Here is a 20,251-nt window from a genome sequence, read left to right as displayed (position 1 = left end):
CTTCTCTTGTTGCCAAGCACGGGCTCTAGGCTCTTGGCTCTTGGGCTTCAGTAGTTGCAGCACATGGGTTCAATAGTTGTGGCTCACGGGCTCTAAAGCGCAGGCTCAATAGTTGTGGTGCACTGGCTTAGTTGCTCCGTGGCATGTGGGATCTTCCTGGAGCAGGGATTGAACTCGTGTCCCCTGCATTGGCAGGCAGATTCTCAACCACTGCGCCACCTAGGAAGCCCCTCCCTTCCAATTTCTAATTCAAGGTGTTGGTGCTGGTTTTTTTTTTTTTTTTGTAGTTGTTGTAACATTATCCATCCATCTAACTTCAAACACGAGTTTTTAGTGATATGGTGTCATCATTCCTTAGGAAACAATATATTTATGCATGTGTACAGATGGTTCAAGTTTGTATTCTATGATAAAATCAGTCATGGTCATTACGGCTTCCAAGAAAATAGGGTAGGAAAAAAACAACCAGTGCTTCTAAGATAAAAGGTAAAATGGCCACAAACTGTGGCAAGGTTATAAAAAAGTCAAGGCACAGATTTTTATACCATCATATCTATGTAACATAAGGTACCACTTATTTTACTCTTAAGGGATCTACCTAAAGCAAAAGTTGAATGTATGGTTATGAGAGAGCTACTTCTTTGCTCCTATATGGGTAGATGAGTCATTTTAAAAAGGCTATTAGAAAGTTATAGAGTAGAAATAATTTCTTTATCATTGCCTTCCAATTACAAATTACATTTTTAACTAGAAAGCAAAACCATAAAACCTTAGAAAGGGAAGGAGTTTAAAATTCAAACTCTCAGAGGTTTTCCAACCTGTGCAATATACGATTCATTTTTCACCTAAACACAAAACTAGTTTGTCTTTTTTAAAATTTAAGGATAACAACACGTTTTAAAATGAATTGCCTAAGTAGAAAGAATATTATTATTAGACACTGAGCTATTTAATAGAGGGGTTTAAATAAGCTTGTTAAATAACTATATTTGTGAGACGTAAAAATTATACAGGGAAGGTTCCACCCAGTTAATAGAAGAACAAATGGTAGAAAACTAAGCTAGCTACTAAAAAACATAGTTTTAACTGTCATCCTGAAGAAGCCGTGTGTAGACACTCAGAGACATCCTAAAGATGTTGGCTCACTTTGGATATCTTGTATCTGGTTCCTCTAAGTTAAAACTGCATAAACTTAGCAGGGTTCTCTGCTGAACTTTAGTAATGATTTGAAAACCAGAATTTTTGGTAGTGATGGAGAAAGACATGTCATTCTATTGAGGCACGATGTGAAATGGGAGGCATGAGTTAGAGCAGCTGTAAATTGGTTGAAGGCTAGAAGGATGCTTTGTGATTTATTCTCTGAGATGCTTATGTGAATTTCTTTAGAATTAAAAATTATTTTCTTTCACGTTTCCTAATGATGAAAGCTTAAAAATCACCTCCAATTTACTAGAGAACAGGTTTAGTTTACATGGTGTTGAGAAATTTTAAAAGCTTGCAGTAGTAAAAGAAAAGGTTTTACTTCTAATTGTGGAAACATAACCACCTTAAATAAAAATCAAAATAAACAGCTTATGACAAATGTTCATGTGAATACACATACCTTGGAGATATTGTGGGTTAGGGTTTCAGACCACCGAAATAAAGTGAATGTTGCAATAAAGCAAGTCATACAAATTTTTGGTTGCCAGTGCATATAAAAGTTGTGTTTAAACTGTAATGTAGTTTATTAAGAGTGCAACAGCATTATGTCTAAAAAAACAGGGTACATACCCTAATCAAAAATACTTTCTTGCTCAAGGATAGATGGTACAACACAGGGAATATAGCCAATATTTTATAATAACTATAAATGGAGTATAACCTTTAAAAATTGTGAATTACTGTATGTATTGCTCACCTGTAACTTACATAATATTGTACATCAACTATACTTCAATAAAAAATACTTTATTGCTAAAAAATGCTAACCATCATCTGAGTCTTCAGAGAGTCATAATCTTTTTGCAATAGTAACAACAAAGATCAGTGAGCACAGGGAATTCCCTGGCAGTCCAGTGGTTAGGACTCAGCTCTTTCACTGCTGTGGGCCCAGGTTTGATCCCTCGTCGGGGAACTAAGATCCCACAAGCCATACAGCACGGCCAGGAAAAAAAAAAGCTTACAGATCATCATAACAAATATAATCAAAATGAACAAATTTGAAAGGCTGTGAGAATTACCAAAATATGGCAGAGAGACATGAAGTGAGCAAATGCTGTTGGAAAAATGGAGCCAATAGACTTGCTTGGTAGAGGGTTGCCATAAACTTTCAAGTTGTAAAAAAATGCAGTATCTTTGAACTGCAGTAAAGTGAAGTGCAATAAAAGGAGGTATGCCTGTAATAGTTTTCAATAGAGGCAACAGTAAAATTTTATATTTCTAAGTGATATTTTTATAATTGTGATATACACTTATTTATCTAGTTATCACAGATTTTTTCTGCAGATTATTTTAGAGGAGGCAATAGTGAAATGGAATTTGCAAAACTGAATATCCAATATTGGTTAGAGAACTAGAATAACAAATGTCTATTACTTCCTCTCAACTGAATGGCTATTTAGTTTAATTTATTTTTTAGGGACTCAGTTCACTGGAGTACTATATTGGGAAAAATAGTTTTGAAGTTAAAAAGAAAAGCTATAAGCTATTTGCAAGCACAACACATAGTTGCCTAAACTCCATAAGAATAATAAATTTTTTTTTTAAGGAAGGAAATTCTGACATATGGATGATCCTTTCTTAAATTAATTATTTTATTTTATTTATTTATTTTTGGTTGCTTTGGGTCTTTGTTGCTGCATGCAGGCTTCTCTAGTTGTGGTGAGTAGGGGTTACTCTTCATTGTGGTATGTGGGCTTCTCAGTGCACTGCCTTCTCTTATTGTGGAGCACAGGCTCTAGGCTCATGGGTTTTAGTAGTTGCAGCACAAGGGCTCAGTAGTTATGGCTTGTGGTCTTAGTTACTCCACGGCATGTAGGATCTTCCCTGACCAGGGATCAAACCCATGTCCCCTGCATCGGCAGGCAGATTCTCAATCACTGTGCTACCAGGGAAGTCCCAAGAATAATAAATCTTTAGGTTGAGATATAAACATGAACTAGTGGGCTGTGATGGATATTGACTGGTTTATAGTCATATAGAACTCGAGGCGAAAAAGGAAACTGAGCACATCTATTCTTTTATATCAAGATGTAGGTGTTAGATTTTTTTTTTTAAGTACAGTGTGTTTTGGCACATCAACAAAGAGTATTCAGGAGCTCCTAAAAAATAACCCTAAGCATAATATTAGATTTTATGGACTCTTAGAAAAGATCCATTTCAAAACATCCTCATTTTACAGATTAGATCAATGAAATATCGATACATTATGTGATTTCCCCAAAGTGACTCAGCTAGTTAATAACAGAGGGGAAATCAAAGCAGATTTCAGTTTTAGACTGAGGGTAGCTTGCTTCATGCCAGGCTCTGTTCATGCAAAGGCTTTAAAACTCTTCCACAGTTTTTCCAGAAAATGGCCATGGCCAATAACATAGGAGCACACCTTGAAAGATAAGAGAATGGATACCTCTTAAAGGTAGTTGTAAGAATTATGCTGCCATTGATAGTAGCTTAAGGGAAATTTATAATATTGCTAATAAAGTTGAAAAATGTGACCATATATTTTAGAAGTAAGAACTCCGACAACATAGTAAGTAACAAAAACTTCCTGTTCTTTCTCTTTCTTTACACACAACGTTATCAACTTGTGGGAAAAAGAGAACAATTTAGAAAACTGACTCTAGAATTTGACAATAGCCCAGAGGCTACTGCTTGAGGCTAGTCCACTTGTACTGAGGAACCATAATTCAAGCTGTTGATTGACACTGCCCAAGTAATGTTTCTCTAAGCAGTAAGCATGTCTCCTTGTGTTTTACCAGAAGAAAAAGAATAAAAAGAACAGAAGAATACAAAGCTGAAGGCAGATTCTATGAAAAGTATTTAATAAATGCCTTACTATTTTTTCTTAATTAATTAATTAATTTATTCGTTTATTTTATTGGCTGTGTTGGGTCTTTTTTGCTGTGTGTGGGCTTTCTTTTAGTTGCGGTGAGTGGGGGCTACTCTTTGTTGTGGTGCGCGGGCTCCTCATCGCCATGGCTTCTCTTGTTGCAGAGCACGGGCTCTAGGCGCATGGGCTTCAGTAGTTGCAGCACATGGGCTCAATAGTTGTGGTTCATGGGCTCTAAAGCACAGGCTCTATAGTTGTGGCACACAGGCTTAGTTGCTCCGCGGCATGTGGGATCTTCCTGGAGCAGGGATCGAACCCGTGTCCCCTGCATTGGCAGGCAGATTCTCAACCACTGCACCACCTAGGAAGCCCGTATGCCTTACTATTTTAAAATGACCGTTGTAACAAAGGACCCATAGAAATGTAGATCTACCATAATTAGATCATGTTAGTGAAATCATATGGGTGGAAAAAAGAATCAAACAAGTACAAAATGCAAAATATTTAAAACAACTTATTCAGCTTTCAAACAAAGAACTGGATTGTTCATATGAATGAAGTATACTTACTAATTCAACCAATAAGTGTATTTAATATTTACATGCCTAGACCTGGGTCAGACACTTTGGGGGAGACAATGTAAGCATAAACCAGTTTCCTGTCAACAAATAATTTATAATCTGGTAAGAGGCAAGACTAAAGTAAATTATGGGATTTGAGAATAGTTAAATGTTAAACTACTGGGTCCTGATCGCTAATATTTAAAAGAATTCAGAGGAGAAACTCATCTGGGTGGCAGCAGTGAATTGTTGGACAGGATTTATGTGAATGAATGAAAGAAAAAGGATGACTCAGGAAAAAAGAGGGGTATTTTTATAGATATGATTAATATGTTGTGGAGAAATAAAAAATTCTGTACAGGAAAGGCAGGGTTATAGGGCCTTAAAAGTCAGATGGAGAAGTTTGGGCTTGATAGAGTAGGCAACAGGGTCACTTAGGTTTCTGAACAGATTAGAGTCATCAAAAGAGTGATAGTTCAGGAAAATTAGCCTTGGAGTGATATACAGGAATGGATTAGAACAGCAAGGAGGCACTAGGGGTAAAGGAATTGGTTTAGGGCTCGTTGCAGTGTTACATCTGATATAAACAAGATGTGGACCTAGTTGGGAATGGATAGGGTGGGGCAGCCTCAAGGGATACTTTGAAAAAGGAAACAGTAGCTTCTGGTGAGATATCAAGGACAAAAGGCAAAGAATAGTTTAAGAGGGAAACACTAAAGCTTTGCATCTCAAGAAATTAGAAAACTTACGGTATCATTAACAGAAACTGATTAGTTAGGAATGGGAATCATTTGGGTGGTGGGAAAGGTAACCAGTATAATGGTATGTATTGGTGAAAGTTGACAAAGCAGTGTTGCATCTATAGTGGAAATACTCCTGGACAGGTAGAGGTATATGCGGATCAGACCTGGAGGGGAAAGATCTGGGAGCCATAACGTGAAAGAACACAAAGGAAGTGATTGTACCAAGAAGAGATCTGAGGCAAGAATACGCAAAATTAGAGGGTGGACAGAGAAGTTGGAAATACCATAGAGTGGATCTATCAAGGAAGAAAACTGGAAGAAATGTGAGTAGAGGGTCAGAGAAGCCAGAAGGAAAGAGTTTCAAAAGGAAGGTGGGTTAGTATAAATGTCATATAAAAGTCAAGAGTGATGAGTACAATGGGCTTGACCTAGAGGTTATCGTTGACCTTTATAAGAGCAATTTCAACAAAATGATGATACAGGCTAGAACACAGGAGTCTAAGTATGAAGAGGATAAATAGGAAGCAAAGGTGATGGAAACAAGCCACCCAGTCTATGGGTTTTTACTTAATGAAAGAAGACGAATAGTAGCAGTAGTAAGTAATACCCATAAAAGACTTATCATGTGCTAGGCTCTGTTCTAAGTGTATAATATGTACTTAGTCATCTACTCCTCACAACAACCCTGGCTCATGTACTTAGTAAGCAAGAAACGTGAACCCAGGCAGCTCCAACTCCAGAGCTACAGGGCTCTTAAAGGCTTTGCTACGTTCACATATCAAGCAAGGAGACAAAGACTGGCAAAACCGATGCAAGATTTAAGATAAGACTAAAGCACATCTGAAGGTAGAAGGGAAAGAAAAGGAAAGATTGAAAAATGCAAGGAAGGAAAGAGGATAAACTGGGGCAGGGAGAAGAAGATGGGTTCAGAGATCAGGGAGAAGGGGTGCTTTGAGCAGTGGAGCCCTCTGAGATCTGAGGGGGGTGAAAGCTGCTATTTACACACATTATGAGGGTCTCCAGTGTCATCGTCTGTGTCAGGGCGGGGAGCAGTCACTTGCCTGCAAGGCTTCGTGGAGGTTGCCATTGTAGTCTATGATCTCAGTGGCTCCTTGATCTCCCTTTTGACCAGGTGGACCCTATGAAAAAAATCAACCAAGGGAACATCATGGGGGTTAGGCTAGGATGGAGAAGAGACTGTAGCAAAAACAGAAATAGCAACATACAGATCTCTCTGACCATCGATTCCTGACCAAGGCCCAAATGCACTTTGGAATAAATAATCATGTTCAAAGGCTGTCCTTATTTCAAAGGCAAACTACTTCTAACTTCCTGTCAGCAGTGGGTTAAAGATATTACACTGGATAAAAAAGAAATACAATTCAACCTCAAAAACTGTTTCCTAAAAATTATAATATGTAGGCTAATCTGATTTGACTTGTAAAATTTTGTTGGCTTTATCCATATTTATTAAAGCAACCCCTGACTTCTTTCTCCTCATCTACACCTCATAGATTGCTTCCTCATTTTTTTAAGAAGATAGAACACAGAACACTGTACTGTAGGAAATGCTTGGCTTTCCTAACAGGAATAGAATTCCATTAAAATTGAAACCAAATAAGAGTGTGATAAAGGAAAGAATTTCAACTGGTGGTGAAATTTTAATGCAATGAAGGGAGTTAACTGACTTAAAAGCAAAGTATAATTTCAATTTTTTTTTTGAACAGTATCTACAGGGAGGGATGTCTACCCTACTCAGTAGCTCTGCCACTGAATTTCCATTAGTCATGTCCTAATTCCCCGCCTGTGTTTTAAAAAGGTTCTGAAAATATGGACTTTTGCTTTCTTTTTAATTGAGTTAATTGAAAAGTGGAAAGTTCTATTAGGTGGATGGCTATGGGTTTGCTATTGCTCATTTAGCAGAGGGAAAGTAGATAGAGTTCTTTAGACCTTCTCCTTATGGAGCTTATCTTATGTGTCTGAATCTATATACTCAGTGCTCCTGGTGACTACAACGAAAACAAGAAGAAAGGGGGGAGTAGCAGGAATAATCACAGTAGTCTACCTCCAGTGCTGTTGCTGGGTATTATTAGTCCAAGTGCCTTGTGAAAAGCCACACAGACCCACACTTCAAATCTAGGCTTGCTGAAGGCCAAAAGAGTAGATGAGACACACTCACCCTTGGTCCCAGGGCTCCAGAGTCCCCTTTGTCTCCACGATCACCCTTTCGCCAGTGAAAAGAGAAAAAAACCTAATTAGTAGTGGGGCCAACAGTCCAGAAATATCTCAGATCTAAGGATGTACTTAATGCCACACAGCAACACCTTTAATATGAACTTCTGAAGTAGAAAATAACAACTAGAAATACAATCACCCCTGACATGGCAAATGCTTCTTTAAGATGCCCCTTAAAGTGACTTACATATGCCCCTTCAGATGACACAGTATCTTGAAACAACAATACATATGGTAACTTGCTTCCTAGGGATCTTAAAAAGCAAAGCACGTGGTTTCCATGACTCCCAAAGTAAGCTTTTACCTCTCAGATTGAGCCATATTCTTGCCTTTATATGAAGAGATTTGGGGCAAAGGGGAAAAGAGCCAACAATTAATTAGGTTGTCTGTTTTCTGAGAAGAAAAAGTGTAGACAACAAGGACAAGGAAGGAAGAAAGATCAATGGAGAGATCATTCTAGGGAGATTCAGGAGGGAAAGGTCACCAGCTGGGCCTCCCTCTGGTTAGGAGGATCCAAGGAAAAGTTCTCTCTAGGTGCAGGGCTCTTAGCCCTCAGAAAGTGCTGAAGTGGACAGCACCTAGCTGGACCAAGTTGGCAAGGCAAACCCAGCGCTCCCTTTTTTTCAATGAAATATGAAAAGTCTCTAAATGTCCATTTGTGGTGTTATAACTACCCCCTGCCCCCGAGACATCAGGAATCAGCTAAACCTCAAACTGCAAATGCATCACTGAGAACACTCAAAATTCTCAGAAGTCTAAACAGAAATTTTGAAAAAGAGATTTGAACCTGTGTAGATTTGAAAGTTCTTTAAAACAGCCTAAAATTTATAGATCCCTTTTCCTAAATAGAATTCAAAGCATTTTTATATGTCTTTCTACAAATACTTATAAACTGGACAAGGATGAGTGAAGATAAGCAGGAGAAGGGATTATAATTTTTTCTATCCACGTTATGCTAGTAACATTGACCATAATAATTAAATTTGCTATGAACGGGGAATGACTAATATCTGCTTTCTGCTTTCCCCATTTCCCCATGTTATTAGCTAATAGCATCTCAAATAACATGATTCTGCTAATAGTATGTATTTAGATTACTGCAGGTGCTATTAAGAGTGTGATAAAGGAGAGAATTTCAATTGGTGGTGAAATTTTAATGCAATGAAGGGAGTCAACTGACAAAAGCAAAGTATAATTTGAACATTTATCACAAAGATAGTCAGGAAATAAAAAATAAGACTATGCTGTATATAATTTAAATTAAGTAAAGTCCTTATTTTTTTTTCCAAATAAGTTATACTTATGAAACAGGAAATACAGTTTCTCTTAAAGAATGGTCTGAAGCACAAGAACACAGAAACAAACAAGTGAAACAAATCAGCTGTTCTGAGCTAACATCATAGGGATGAAATCACTGCAATCTCTGTGTGTGAAAGAGTTTAAGCTACAACATAATTCTCTGTGGAACTGGCAAAAAGCACAGCTCTTGATGGCCTCATGTTACATTAAAATGGTTACCCGGTTACTGACCTTTGACCCCTTTGGGCCTCTAGTTCCTGATTCACCTTGTTTCCCCTATTGTAGAAGAATATGAAGATGCAAAAGAGAAAATGACAGAGGGAGATAAGAACAGAAAAAAGAAATTAGAGTGACTCAGAATAATGAAGAAAAATGGAAACACTTTATTTTAACTGCCTCAATATATGACTCTACATAATGTAGGCCATTATAACACTGAACATAAGTGTCATCACCGTATCATTAGTTCAATCCCTGGTCTCTCCACCAACCTTCAAGCCATTATAATTCTGAAGACTGCCCACCCATGGGAAGAGCTCTGCGAATAATTCTCATTAGTTTCAACAGTGCTTGCATAAATTTCCTTTTCATCAAAGAGTAAATCATTTCCTGTGTCTCTAGGATGGGTTATTAAAATAAAGTGTTACCATATTAGTTTGCAGGAAGTTCAGAGGAATAGATTGAACAGTCAAATAAATCCTTAGCTCTCATATTTTCAAGGTGTTACATACCATCACGTTACCATAGAAACTAACACAGCAAGGATGCACATTTTCCTCATAGGTTTTAATATACATCGAGCGGTAAGAGGTTAATGTGACAGTACCTCCCCATTTACATATGCTATTAAATTTGTTGACTGAACAGAACAGAGTAAAATGGAAAAGTTGAATTGTAAAATCCCGTTTAGAAAGTAGCAAATCGGTGTGCATTTCAATGAATTATTTGTGATTTTTGGCTGTTTTAATACCCCTTGAATAATTTTATCTTAGTCACACATTCTAAAGTAAGTGGCACATATTTCCAAACCAGAGAATGTTTTCCAGCGTGAGAACGACTGACCTTTGGTCCAGGGGCTCCAGGCTCACCTCGATCCCCTCTTCCGGGAGGCCCTGCCTCCCCACGTTCACCCTGTCACAAATCACAAAATAGGTAAATGGAGACCCCTCTACCCCCCTACTGGCCCCTGTAGATTAATGAGTGAGTTGAATAAAATCAAAGAAAGCATAAAGTTACTATTTACCACATACTCAGCATCCTATTAACCTCAATATAGGTTATCTCATTTAATAATCAAAACAATTATTCAATGTTTTCCTTTTCATCCCTATTTTATAGACAAGGAAATGGTTTGGTAAATGCCTGTCAGATACCTATGTTGGTAAATAGAAAGACTTTTGTTTTTTGGCAGCACAGTACATGGGATCTTAGTTCCCCCATCAGGGATGGAACTTGTGTTCCCTGCAGTGGAAGCACGGAGTCTTAACCACTAGACTGCCTGGGAAGTCCCAGAAAGACCTTTAAAGGGAATTGATAAGGGCCATCATGCTACCTCACAACAGTTTTCACTCTGCAGCAACTTTTTAAGATCTACTAGAAAGAAGCATGCCAAAATGGCTAAGTGCCAGGTTTTGTAATTTGACATCTTGGGCTTTAATCCTGGCTCTGTTAAATACTTACAAGTTCTGTGTTTGGGGGAAAGTTAGTTAAGTTCAGAAAGCATCAGTTTCCTCTGTAAAATGGAGAAAATGAGAGTACTGGTTTCATAACTTTGAAATGGAAGGTGCTTGGCATGGTACAAAACACATGGTGTTACAGCTTTTACTGTATTTATGGCTCTGGGAAGGATGGGCATGGTCTCTGCCCTCAGGGAGCTAGTGCTCTAGTTAGATAAAATCCACAAGAAAAAAACAGTTAAAGAGTTAAGGAGTAATGTAAGGCCATATGTGAGAGAAGAAAAAACTCCAGAGTTTTCAACGGTGCAGATTGACTTCCTTTTGGTGAGACTCAGGTCATGTCCTAAAGGATGGGGTAGGGTGTATTTTATAATTATTACTGTTTGTAACTGTGCCATTGATGAGTGCAGGAACTGCACACAACACTTTACATGCATTATCCTATCTAATCCTCAGGACAAACGAGAAAGGTGTTAATATCCATAGTCTACAGATGAGGAAACTGAAGCTCAGAGAGGTTAAGTAACTTTCCCAAAGCCTTTAAGGTGGGAGAGCTGTAATTCAGGACAGCCTACAGTCAATCTTCAATTTTTGCATAAATGTTTTTGTACATAAATCTTTTGCACATCTCTGATCATTTTCTTAGGATAAAGTCCTAGTAGGGAAATGGCTATGTCAAAAAGTATGAACATTTTAAAAGCCTGCCAAATCGCCCTCCAGGAAGACAGTTCTTTTTTTTTTTTTTCCTGGAAGACAGTTCTGTTTTACACTTCATGAACACAGAGTTGAGAGTGTTCTGCTTTCTGCAAGACAGGTAGAATTTCAATAATCAAACAAGTTTTGATCTCTGGTGATGGTATGTTTATGGATGAGGGAGACACCCTTCTCACTGAAGGACTGATTTGTCTTGGAAAGGAAAAGAAAATAGGATTGGATCTGTTATGGGTGAGGTAGGGCTTTAAATTCCAAGATCTTTATCGTGGGTATCAAGCCCACTCTGGGAAGCCTTTGTGGTTTTGCAGGGGAGGTGGGATAGATTAGGGCCAGGATTGAAGAAGACTCAGTAGGTTTCTCAGCATGAACCAAAAGGGAGTGGGAAAATGGAGAAGTTGGGAGCAAGGCAAGGGACTTGACTGGATGCAGGAGATGGAAAAGATGTTCCAGAAAGGATTTTCCAGGGATTAGAGACTGAAGCACCTCTGCTGGTACATGGAATCTTTATATATATATATATATATATATATATATATATATATATATATATATATATATATATTTAAATAAATAAATAAATGTTTGGTGTTTCTCTTACTATTTTACAGAAGAATTCTAAAATGGTAACTATAATTGTATTTTAGGGAAAAACAAAAATCTTAGAAAATCATTTCTCTGTAGTATCTACCACAGGAGTGGAGTCTATATATGTTTGCCTAGAATCACTTATTATCTCCATGCCCCTAATGAGTTGCTTATTACTCTCTGGAATTACATTATATATTTGTTTACTTTTTTCTTTCCTTCCACCCCTTTCTTACACATATTACAGTGTAAGCATCAGTAGAGACTGTTTTTGTTGCAAGTCCTATTTCTTTAGACCGATGCAGGTTTCTCCCAGGCACTGATACAGATGCTGAGAATACAGCAAGACATAAAACAGGGTTTAGATGCAATTATATGTCATTCTTCATTATGGTCTCTCTTTGCTGTGTTGGGGATAAAATATGAGGACTTAGTTTATTTTTTAAATCTGAATATACCGGTACAAATCCAGACTGCCTACGCAACCAGTAAAATACTAGTGTTCGGCGGACAGAGATTTTTAAATAATCATGACTTTTCCATTATGATACCAATTTCATGTCAGATAGGTAATTCAGCTGAAAATTAACTTCAGAATATTGTTAGATGAATTTCTTATTCACATCCCTTCTTGCGGAAAAACAAAACAGTTACAGTACAGTCTTTACTTTTATTGGGAGTTCAGAGTAGTATCTGTCATAAAAGTATCTGGTCTGTAAAATCAGGCTGGGTTCTTCATGAACAGTAATTAATGGCTCTACATCTGGATTTCTTCGACTGCAGAATTGCTTAAAATAAGTGAACAAAAGAAAATATATTTAGGGATAAACTCTACTGTCCACAGTCTGTGTTTCTTCTATTTTCCCTTGGTTAGCAAACAAAATGCCACAAACATTTAGAGATCATGTTCACGCCTGGTCCTCTCGGGCACTGACCAGGTTGCCTGTTTCTTTGCGCTTCTCTCTGAAGCCATCCTTTCTCTACCTGGCTCTGAGGCTGCAAGCCTGAATACATACAACAGTCCTGACATGAACACAGAATGCTCATTATTCTTTTGTTCTAGCTCTTTTTATTCCAGAAGGTGCATTTCTTGTGTAAATCTGTTCAGGCTAAAACAGGCATTCCTCCTACTTGTTAATAAGCTTGACAGCTCACTAATGTGAAAAAGAAATCGCTGAGAAAACAGCAATTTTGCATAAATTCGACTGAGTGTTAGTCCCTCTTGGGCCACACTTACTTTCCATTTACTAGGATTAGAGTTATTTTCTCTTGACCAGCGGAAATGAGGACTCCTCTGTCAGAAGAGACCATGAACATATTTCTCGAGCTCTTGGAAATCATCCTGGCTTATTTCTGGTGAATGCAATACACATCGAGGCAAAGACTGCTATGGTTTAAAACTAAAAGAATGTAGTTTGATCTAATTTTGCTCTTTCTTTGATTCATGAGTCTGTCATGAATAAAGTTCCATTCTCAGAGCTATACCTTTTTATGTCTTACTGGGTAGATAAAAAGGGACCCATGGCCCCTAATGTATCCACAGCAACATAATTTTTTATATGGCGGCATATAGATTTTGCTTTTAGGGCCCTCTCTCGGGTTGCCAAGCAGAAGATCACGAGATGGTTTTCATTACAGAATCTTTCTGCAGACGTTATTCAGGATGGATCCTTTTGGGATGAGACACTCAGGAATCTACATGACATCAGTACTTGCCTTTGAAATCTAGGGAGGGATGGGGGAATAATAATAATGTTTGATTTACATGTGTGTCTTAAAATGGGTAACAAGGAGCAGGAGTTAATGAGTTCTGCCTCTTTTCCCCAGAATTCCCTCACTTTTCCACATGGCCAGGAGACTAATAGCATCTTATCAATTTAGGTGCAATTTGGGGAATGACTGGCACAATGAACGCATTCCACCATCCAGCAGGCTTGCCTAAGGCCTCCTGGAATTAACTTCCTATTATTCTATTTACTACGGTATTCCCATTAGAAGTGTTAGGAATGGGTGTTACACCCCTTTAGTTCTATATTAGGCAACAATATCTGGTCACCTAAGGAACATAATGGACTAAAAATATAAGACAAAAAACTTGAGAAAGAAAAGAAGGGAAAGACACTCCATTTACCTTTGTTCCCGGTAAGCCTGGTAGGCCTGGTTCTCCTTGAGGACCAATGAAACCTGGTTCTCCCTTTAAAAATAAATGAGATCATTACATATTTGACAGTAAATACGTAGAGTTAAACTGATTTCCTTCTACTGGGATTTTCCTCCTTTGACTGTATATAGCTTTCTTGCTGAGATCCAACTACCAACTATAAAATTAATCAGAACTGATTCTGATCAGTGACAACACTTTGAGCAAAGCTTTGGGGGGAGCTTTAGAAAGTAAAAGTGACAGAGAAACCAGACAAACGACTTTACAAATTCCTTTCTCATCTGTCGTCCAGCGCTTCTTATCATTTACCAAATCCAGGTCCATTATGTTAGGGTGGATGCGGCAGGTAGCCTCTAAGGTGGGCCTCAGTGATCCCACCTCCTGGTACTCAATGCCCGTGTGTAACCCCCCTGCGGGAGTGTGCACTAGATTTACTGACTCATATCTAAGGAACAGAATATGGCAGAAGTAATAGGAAATCCCTTCTGAGACCAAGTTATAAAAAGACTGTGGCTTGCATCCTGGGGACTCGTTCTTGTTCTCTCTCACTTGAATCAACTGGCTTTGGGGAAAACAAGCCGCCATGCTGTGAGCAGCCCCATGGAGAGGTCTCCATGGTGAGGACCAAGGTCTGCCAACAGTCTCATGTGTGAACTTTGGAGCAGATGCTCCACTCCAGCAGAGTCTTCAGATGAGATCACAGCCCCGGCTGACAGCTTGACTGCATCCTCGTGGGAGACACTGAGCCAGAGGCACCCTGTGGAGCCATGCTCAAATTCTTGTTCCTCCAAAACTGTGAGATGATTGTTGTTTTGAGAGACTCCAATTTGGGGGGCTTATATGGTAGACAGCAATCGATAACTGATACAGTGGATGTGGCTAGAGAAGACATTCAGGAATGTCCAGCATGGAAAGCAAAAAAATCTGTCCTTGCCACACCTCCCAAATCTCTTCTCTACCACCTGGAGGAAACCCAGTTGTGGTACAATAAAAAATATATATATATTTGGTCTTGTTCCTGGTTCCTGAAGCCTTTGGAACATCCTGAGTAATAAGTAATAGGGGCATGCTTTGTTATTCTTCATGAGCCCCTTTCAAACATATCTGAGATTATGCTAATGGGGTGACTATGGTGGGCCTCTAGATAGCTTCAGGATCGAGGCTGTGATAAGAAGGTTGGAACTTTCCACCTTTCCCCTCCTCTCACCATCTCTAGAGAGTGGAGGGGGCTGGAGATTGCGTTTAATCGCTAATGGCCAATGCTTTAATCCATCATGCCTATATAATGGAACCTCCATAAAACTTTCTAAGCAATGGGGATTGGAGAGCTTCTGAGCTGACGAACACATCCATGTGCTGGGAGGATGGTCACCCCAACTCCAAGGGGACAGAGGCTTCTGCACTCAGGACCCTTTTGACTTCACCCTATACACCTCTTCATTTGGCTACTCTTTTTAATCTTGTATAACTGTAATGGTAAGTGTGGCATTTTCCTGAGTTCTGTGAGTCACTGTAGCAAATTACCAAACTTGAGTGGGAGAGGGTGGCTGTGAGTACCCTGCAATTTGTAGCCAAGTGCAAGTAAGGGGGTGGGAGTGAGGTGGGTGATACTTGTAATTGGGGTCTGAAGTGAGCGCAGTCTTGTGGGACTGAACGCTTAAACTATGGAATCTGATGCTAACCCCAAGTAGTTAGTGTCACAATGGGACTGAATTGTAGGACATGCAGTTGGTGTCAGAGAATCAGAGTTGGAGGACTGGTGTTGGAAAAGACACCAGATATTTGGCATCAGAAAACACCTGAGACCACTGTTCACATATAAACTATAAAGTTTTATTTTCTTCTTAACAACGTGAGCTCAAATATAAATGTATAACTTCCTGAAATCTATAACAAAGTTTTAAAGCAAAGCAAAACAAAGCAAAAACACAGTGGCTCTGTTCCCATATTTCCTGGGATTTGTTTGTTTGTTTATTTGTCCTTCCCTGCCCCCATTGGATTATTTCTGGAGCAGTTACTAATGTTGTTTGATATATTTGATTTTTTTCTAAGGTGGCTATGTTTCAACATTGTTTTTTTGGATCTGAGCAGGAAGATACAGAGGATGTTTGATAAGAAGTGATAGAGTCTCATTAAATATTTTTGAAACAGTTTTGAGTTTTTAAAATATGCTGTATAAAACCTTGGTATTGGGCAGGGAACAAAAGGGTATCAGCACCACAAAATATATCACATTGATAAACAACTCAAATGGATTTATCGCTAGCTCTTAGGCTCAGGGTACTACCTTAAGAAAAAAAAGTGTAGGGGAACTAATGCTCTAGGCTTATTGTTTGTGAAATTTCTATAACTGTATTCTACCTGTCTCCATACCCTTACATATAATGGAGAGGAAAATCTGAACAAATAATTTTGGATGGACCTCTTAAATTGTCTAAAATGAGAATCAACTATATTAAGAAACATCAATGATGACCATTCTACTTCTTGTAAAAAAAGTTAAACTTGTTATTTTAAACAAAAAACATAAGAAATATATTTATTTACATGTAAGATATTTCTCACAATAAAACAATATATATAAATATATAAATATTCCCTCTCCACCCTCAAGAAAAAAGCTGTATTAAAGTCCATGTGTATCATTAGTAATAACTTACTGTCATTAAAATATAATGCAAGTTAATAGGTGGAAAGTTTACAGGTAGATAAGACTTTTGCATATCTTCAAGTAGAAATAAAATGATTTCACTGTTAGCAAAGCAAATAGAAGCACCATTAAAGCATACTAATAAAAGAGAAGAAAAAAGAGTAAATGTTGCTAAAATGTATTTCTTATTTAGGTTAGTGTTAGCTTATAAAAAATTGAAGCATGCAGTTCCATGATTCATAAATAAATAAATAAGACTTTGAGATCTCAGTGGCCAAAGTGTTTTTTCTTCCTTTTTAAAAACAGAATATATTTAAGTTCTCCTGAGTTACATGGATAGAAATTTCCTTTAAGCAGAATGTTCAGTAAAAATTTTTACTTCAAGATATAAAATTAGCAATGCATTGGAGAGTCAACAGTTTTAGCACTATTAATACCGGCTAATTTTAAAGGTTTTGAGTGTGATTAATCGCACTTTATCATGCCACTCTAAGAAAGCATCTACCATCTCGATACATTCATTTCTTATTTCAGTTTATTCAAGGGGAACAATAGCATACTTAACTTTAGGATCATACTCTTATGTTTATTTAATGCCAGAGCTCTCAATTACTTTAGAGACATTGTCTCCATCCTGTCTATATCTTGCTGGATGGGGAGGAAATAATCATTGGTCTCTTTTCTGTCTCAGGCTTAAAAGACAATTATTGAAGTAAATAAGGCATAAATACTCATGGTCTTGAGCTGGTTGGACTGTTTCTTACCTTCTTAGACTTATACCAGAGGTTCTCAGAGTGCCTTTTCACTTACCCTTATTAGTGTACAGAGTAGGAAAGATTCATTGACATGGTTTCAGATTTCACATTGCACCTAAGTTGAAACTACCACTTGTAGAGTTTAGGGTAGTATCAAAAAAGAATATCACAATTTCATGGAAAGGCTATTAAGATCACCTTCCCTTGTCCAATTACATATTTGTACGAGGCTGGTTTTTCTTCAGATACTTCAATCAAGACAACAAATTGCAACAGATTGAATGCAGAAGCAGATATGAGAATCCAGCTGCCTTTTGTTAAGCCAGACATTGAAGAAATTTGAAAAAAAAAAAGGATAACAATGTCATTCTTCCTGCTAATTTTTTGTTTGTTTTGTAAGATTCAGTTATATTTCATAAAAATGTTGTTTAACATATAATGGGTTGTTTAAATTTCTGTTTTAATATCTAATACAGACATATCAATAGGTATAACCTACATAAATAAAAACTCCTTCAATCCTGATTTTTAAGTGTGTAAGAGGGTTTTGAGGTTAAATCTTTGAGAACCGTCGGTACAAAGGTACAGAATTGAGTTAAAGCTGGGCTTTGCAAGCTGGAATCCTGAGGTGCCAAATAAGGGAAGATTCTGGTGTCATTAAGGGGTGGCTTATTGGGAAAAGTAAGCAAAGCACTTAGCACTGTCTCTAGAACAAAGTAAGTGAACAATAAATGTTATTATTGTTGCTCTTATAGGCTCAAAAACGCTAGCTATCATTATTGCAAGTAGTTGTGGTAGTCGTATTACAACATCTCTGCAGCTAATTAGTGATATACATGGTGACTTGATTCTTTACAACCTGTGTGGGGTTATACTCCATACCTCTTCAACTCCTTTCAAGAAGTGACCCTAAATTTTCTCATGTGAATATATCATCATTTTATGAGACAATATCCATCTGCCAGAGCATTTAGGATTGCAAAACCAAAAGTGTGTAAGGCAGAGAAATGACAGGTTTACTAAGAATGAGTGTCTTCCTGTAAGAATGGGAAAGGAGAAAATGGTCATACCTATTAAATCGCCCTAAATAAGTGTAATCCTTAAAAAACAAATCTTGCCTCTTTGGCAAGGACTGATGTAGAGTTTAAAGGTCCTAGAATCTCCTAAAATGTCTAGAAGAAAGGCTATGACAACCTATGGTTCTATAAATGCTTTAAGGTGATTTAAAAAATAAGCAAGTGGTTACTCTATTTTAGTCACAATTCTAGTTAATGAGGCTAGAGGAAGGAGACTGCGTCAAAGGTAGGTAGGTGAAAGCAGCTGAAATGTGATTCAAACACAAAACACTCGCAAAATCATTTCGGAAGTAACTCAGACTACACAAAAATGAGGCTACCTAAATTTTCAGGACAATACGCAGGAGAAATAACTATTTTTACTGGACTGTTATGATGCTTCTCAGAGCTGTTTTTACATCTAACCTCACATAATCAATGGGAAATAGGAGATAGCTAAATTGGAAGTTATTCACACATGTTATCTGAAGAGACAAGGTTGGGGAGAGCTGCAGTAGAGGAAAATGGAACTATAATGGAATTAAGCCTTATAACACTTTTAATTAAGAAACAATTAAATCTAGAGGGTTTTTTTTTTCCTTTTCTTTTTTACTAGGCAATTACCCGAATTAGAAAACCCAATTGTAATTTGAGTGAGCCATTGCTGTAATAACATGGGAACATAAGGCAGGGATCCTTTGAAAAGGGCAGATGCTGGCTGTCATATCAGGGACACGTGGGTTTATACAGGTAAACAGCAGGTAAAATAGCTCAACCATTAAAGTGAAAACAATAAAATATGACCTTTTCTGAAACAATATTAATCTTTTTAGTTTACGATGTGTCAGTGCTTTTTTAAAAAATGACAAGCAAAAAGTGGCTAAGGAAAATGAGGGAAAGGCAGAGGCATTAAACATTGGTTTGTCATGAATACCAAGGCACCAATGAACAGCAGAAGAATAAGTTAAGAGCACTAATTACTTCACAGCCACTTTAATCTGTCTTTCTCATATATATATAATTTAATATACATATGTATTCTAAATTTCCCTCCATCTCTCTACCTATACACTATCTCCAGTAAGACAGTATTTTAGGTTTTTACTTCTGTTATCGTTGAGAACAAGATTACAAAGTTAATTGGAATTCCATTCTTATTGGTGGTGTTGATCCTGTGTGGAAGGGAATCAAAAGAGTGAAGGCAACCAACTAGCAGGGAGAAAGACCGAGGAAGACAAGAGGAGAGGAAGAATGGAGAGGAACAAGCATCTTAAAATGTTAATTGAACCCAGGATAATCTGCTCCTTTTGTTGTTGTTTTGTCTTCACTGGTCCCAGCAATGTCCAACTAGATCTATCCTCGTGACAAACAGAAAAATATAAACAATGTAATATTTAACTCAAAATAAATACAGAGCTGTGATTTAACCAAAGCCTGGAAATAAAAAATATACAACACTATTTATCAGAACCCTTAAAACAAATCCAACGTTTGAATCGCTAAAACACAGGTAATGGCTGGCACCAAATTCTGCTACCCAAGCCACATGCCTACCAGAGATCAAATGGTTGTCAGAGAAACAGAAATCTCAGCTCTGTGCACGCTACTGTAATATGGCATTAATGCAGCACCAAATTTCAAAGTGAAAAAAAAATTGGTTTAACTTCCTGCTCTTATCTCAGATATTACATCTGATTTCTTCCCAAGTTGTTTCATGACTTTTGTCCTTTGTTTCTTCTTAACATTAATTAATTAGCTCACCAACGAGTTCGAAACCTAGGTCTCAAT

General features: G+C 37.6%; 1 protein-coding gene across 1 annotated transcript in view; it reads right to left on the bottom strand.

The window, feature by feature from the left end:
• Nucleotides 1-20,251, bottom strand: part of COL25A1 (collagen type XXV alpha 1 chain) — a 438,835-nt gene that overhangs the window by 26,481 nt on the left and 392,103 nt on the right. Inside the window, exons 19-22 of the mRNA XM_057705935.1 lie at nt 13,974-14,036; nt 9,930-9,998; nt 7,513-7,557; nt 6,395-6,472 (exon numbers count right to left, since the gene is read on the bottom strand). Of these exons, the coding sequence (XP_057561918.1) occupies nt 6,395-6,472; nt 7,513-7,557; nt 9,930-9,998; nt 13,974-14,036 (255 nt within the window). The remainder of the gene's footprint in view (nt 1-6,394; nt 6,473-7,512; nt 7,558-9,929; nt 9,999-13,973; nt 14,037-20,251) is intronic.

Source organism: Hippopotamus amphibius, chromosome 13, assembly GCF_030028045.1.
Source record: "Hippopotamus amphibius kiboko isolate mHipAmp2 chromosome 13, mHipAmp2.hap2, whole genome shotgun sequence".
Classification (NCBI taxonomy): domain Eukaryota; kingdom Metazoa; phylum Chordata; class Mammalia; order Artiodactyla; family Hippopotamidae; genus Hippopotamus; species Hippopotamus amphibius.
Note: the sequence above shows the minus strand (reverse complement) of the source record. Positions and strands in the feature narration are given on the sequence as shown.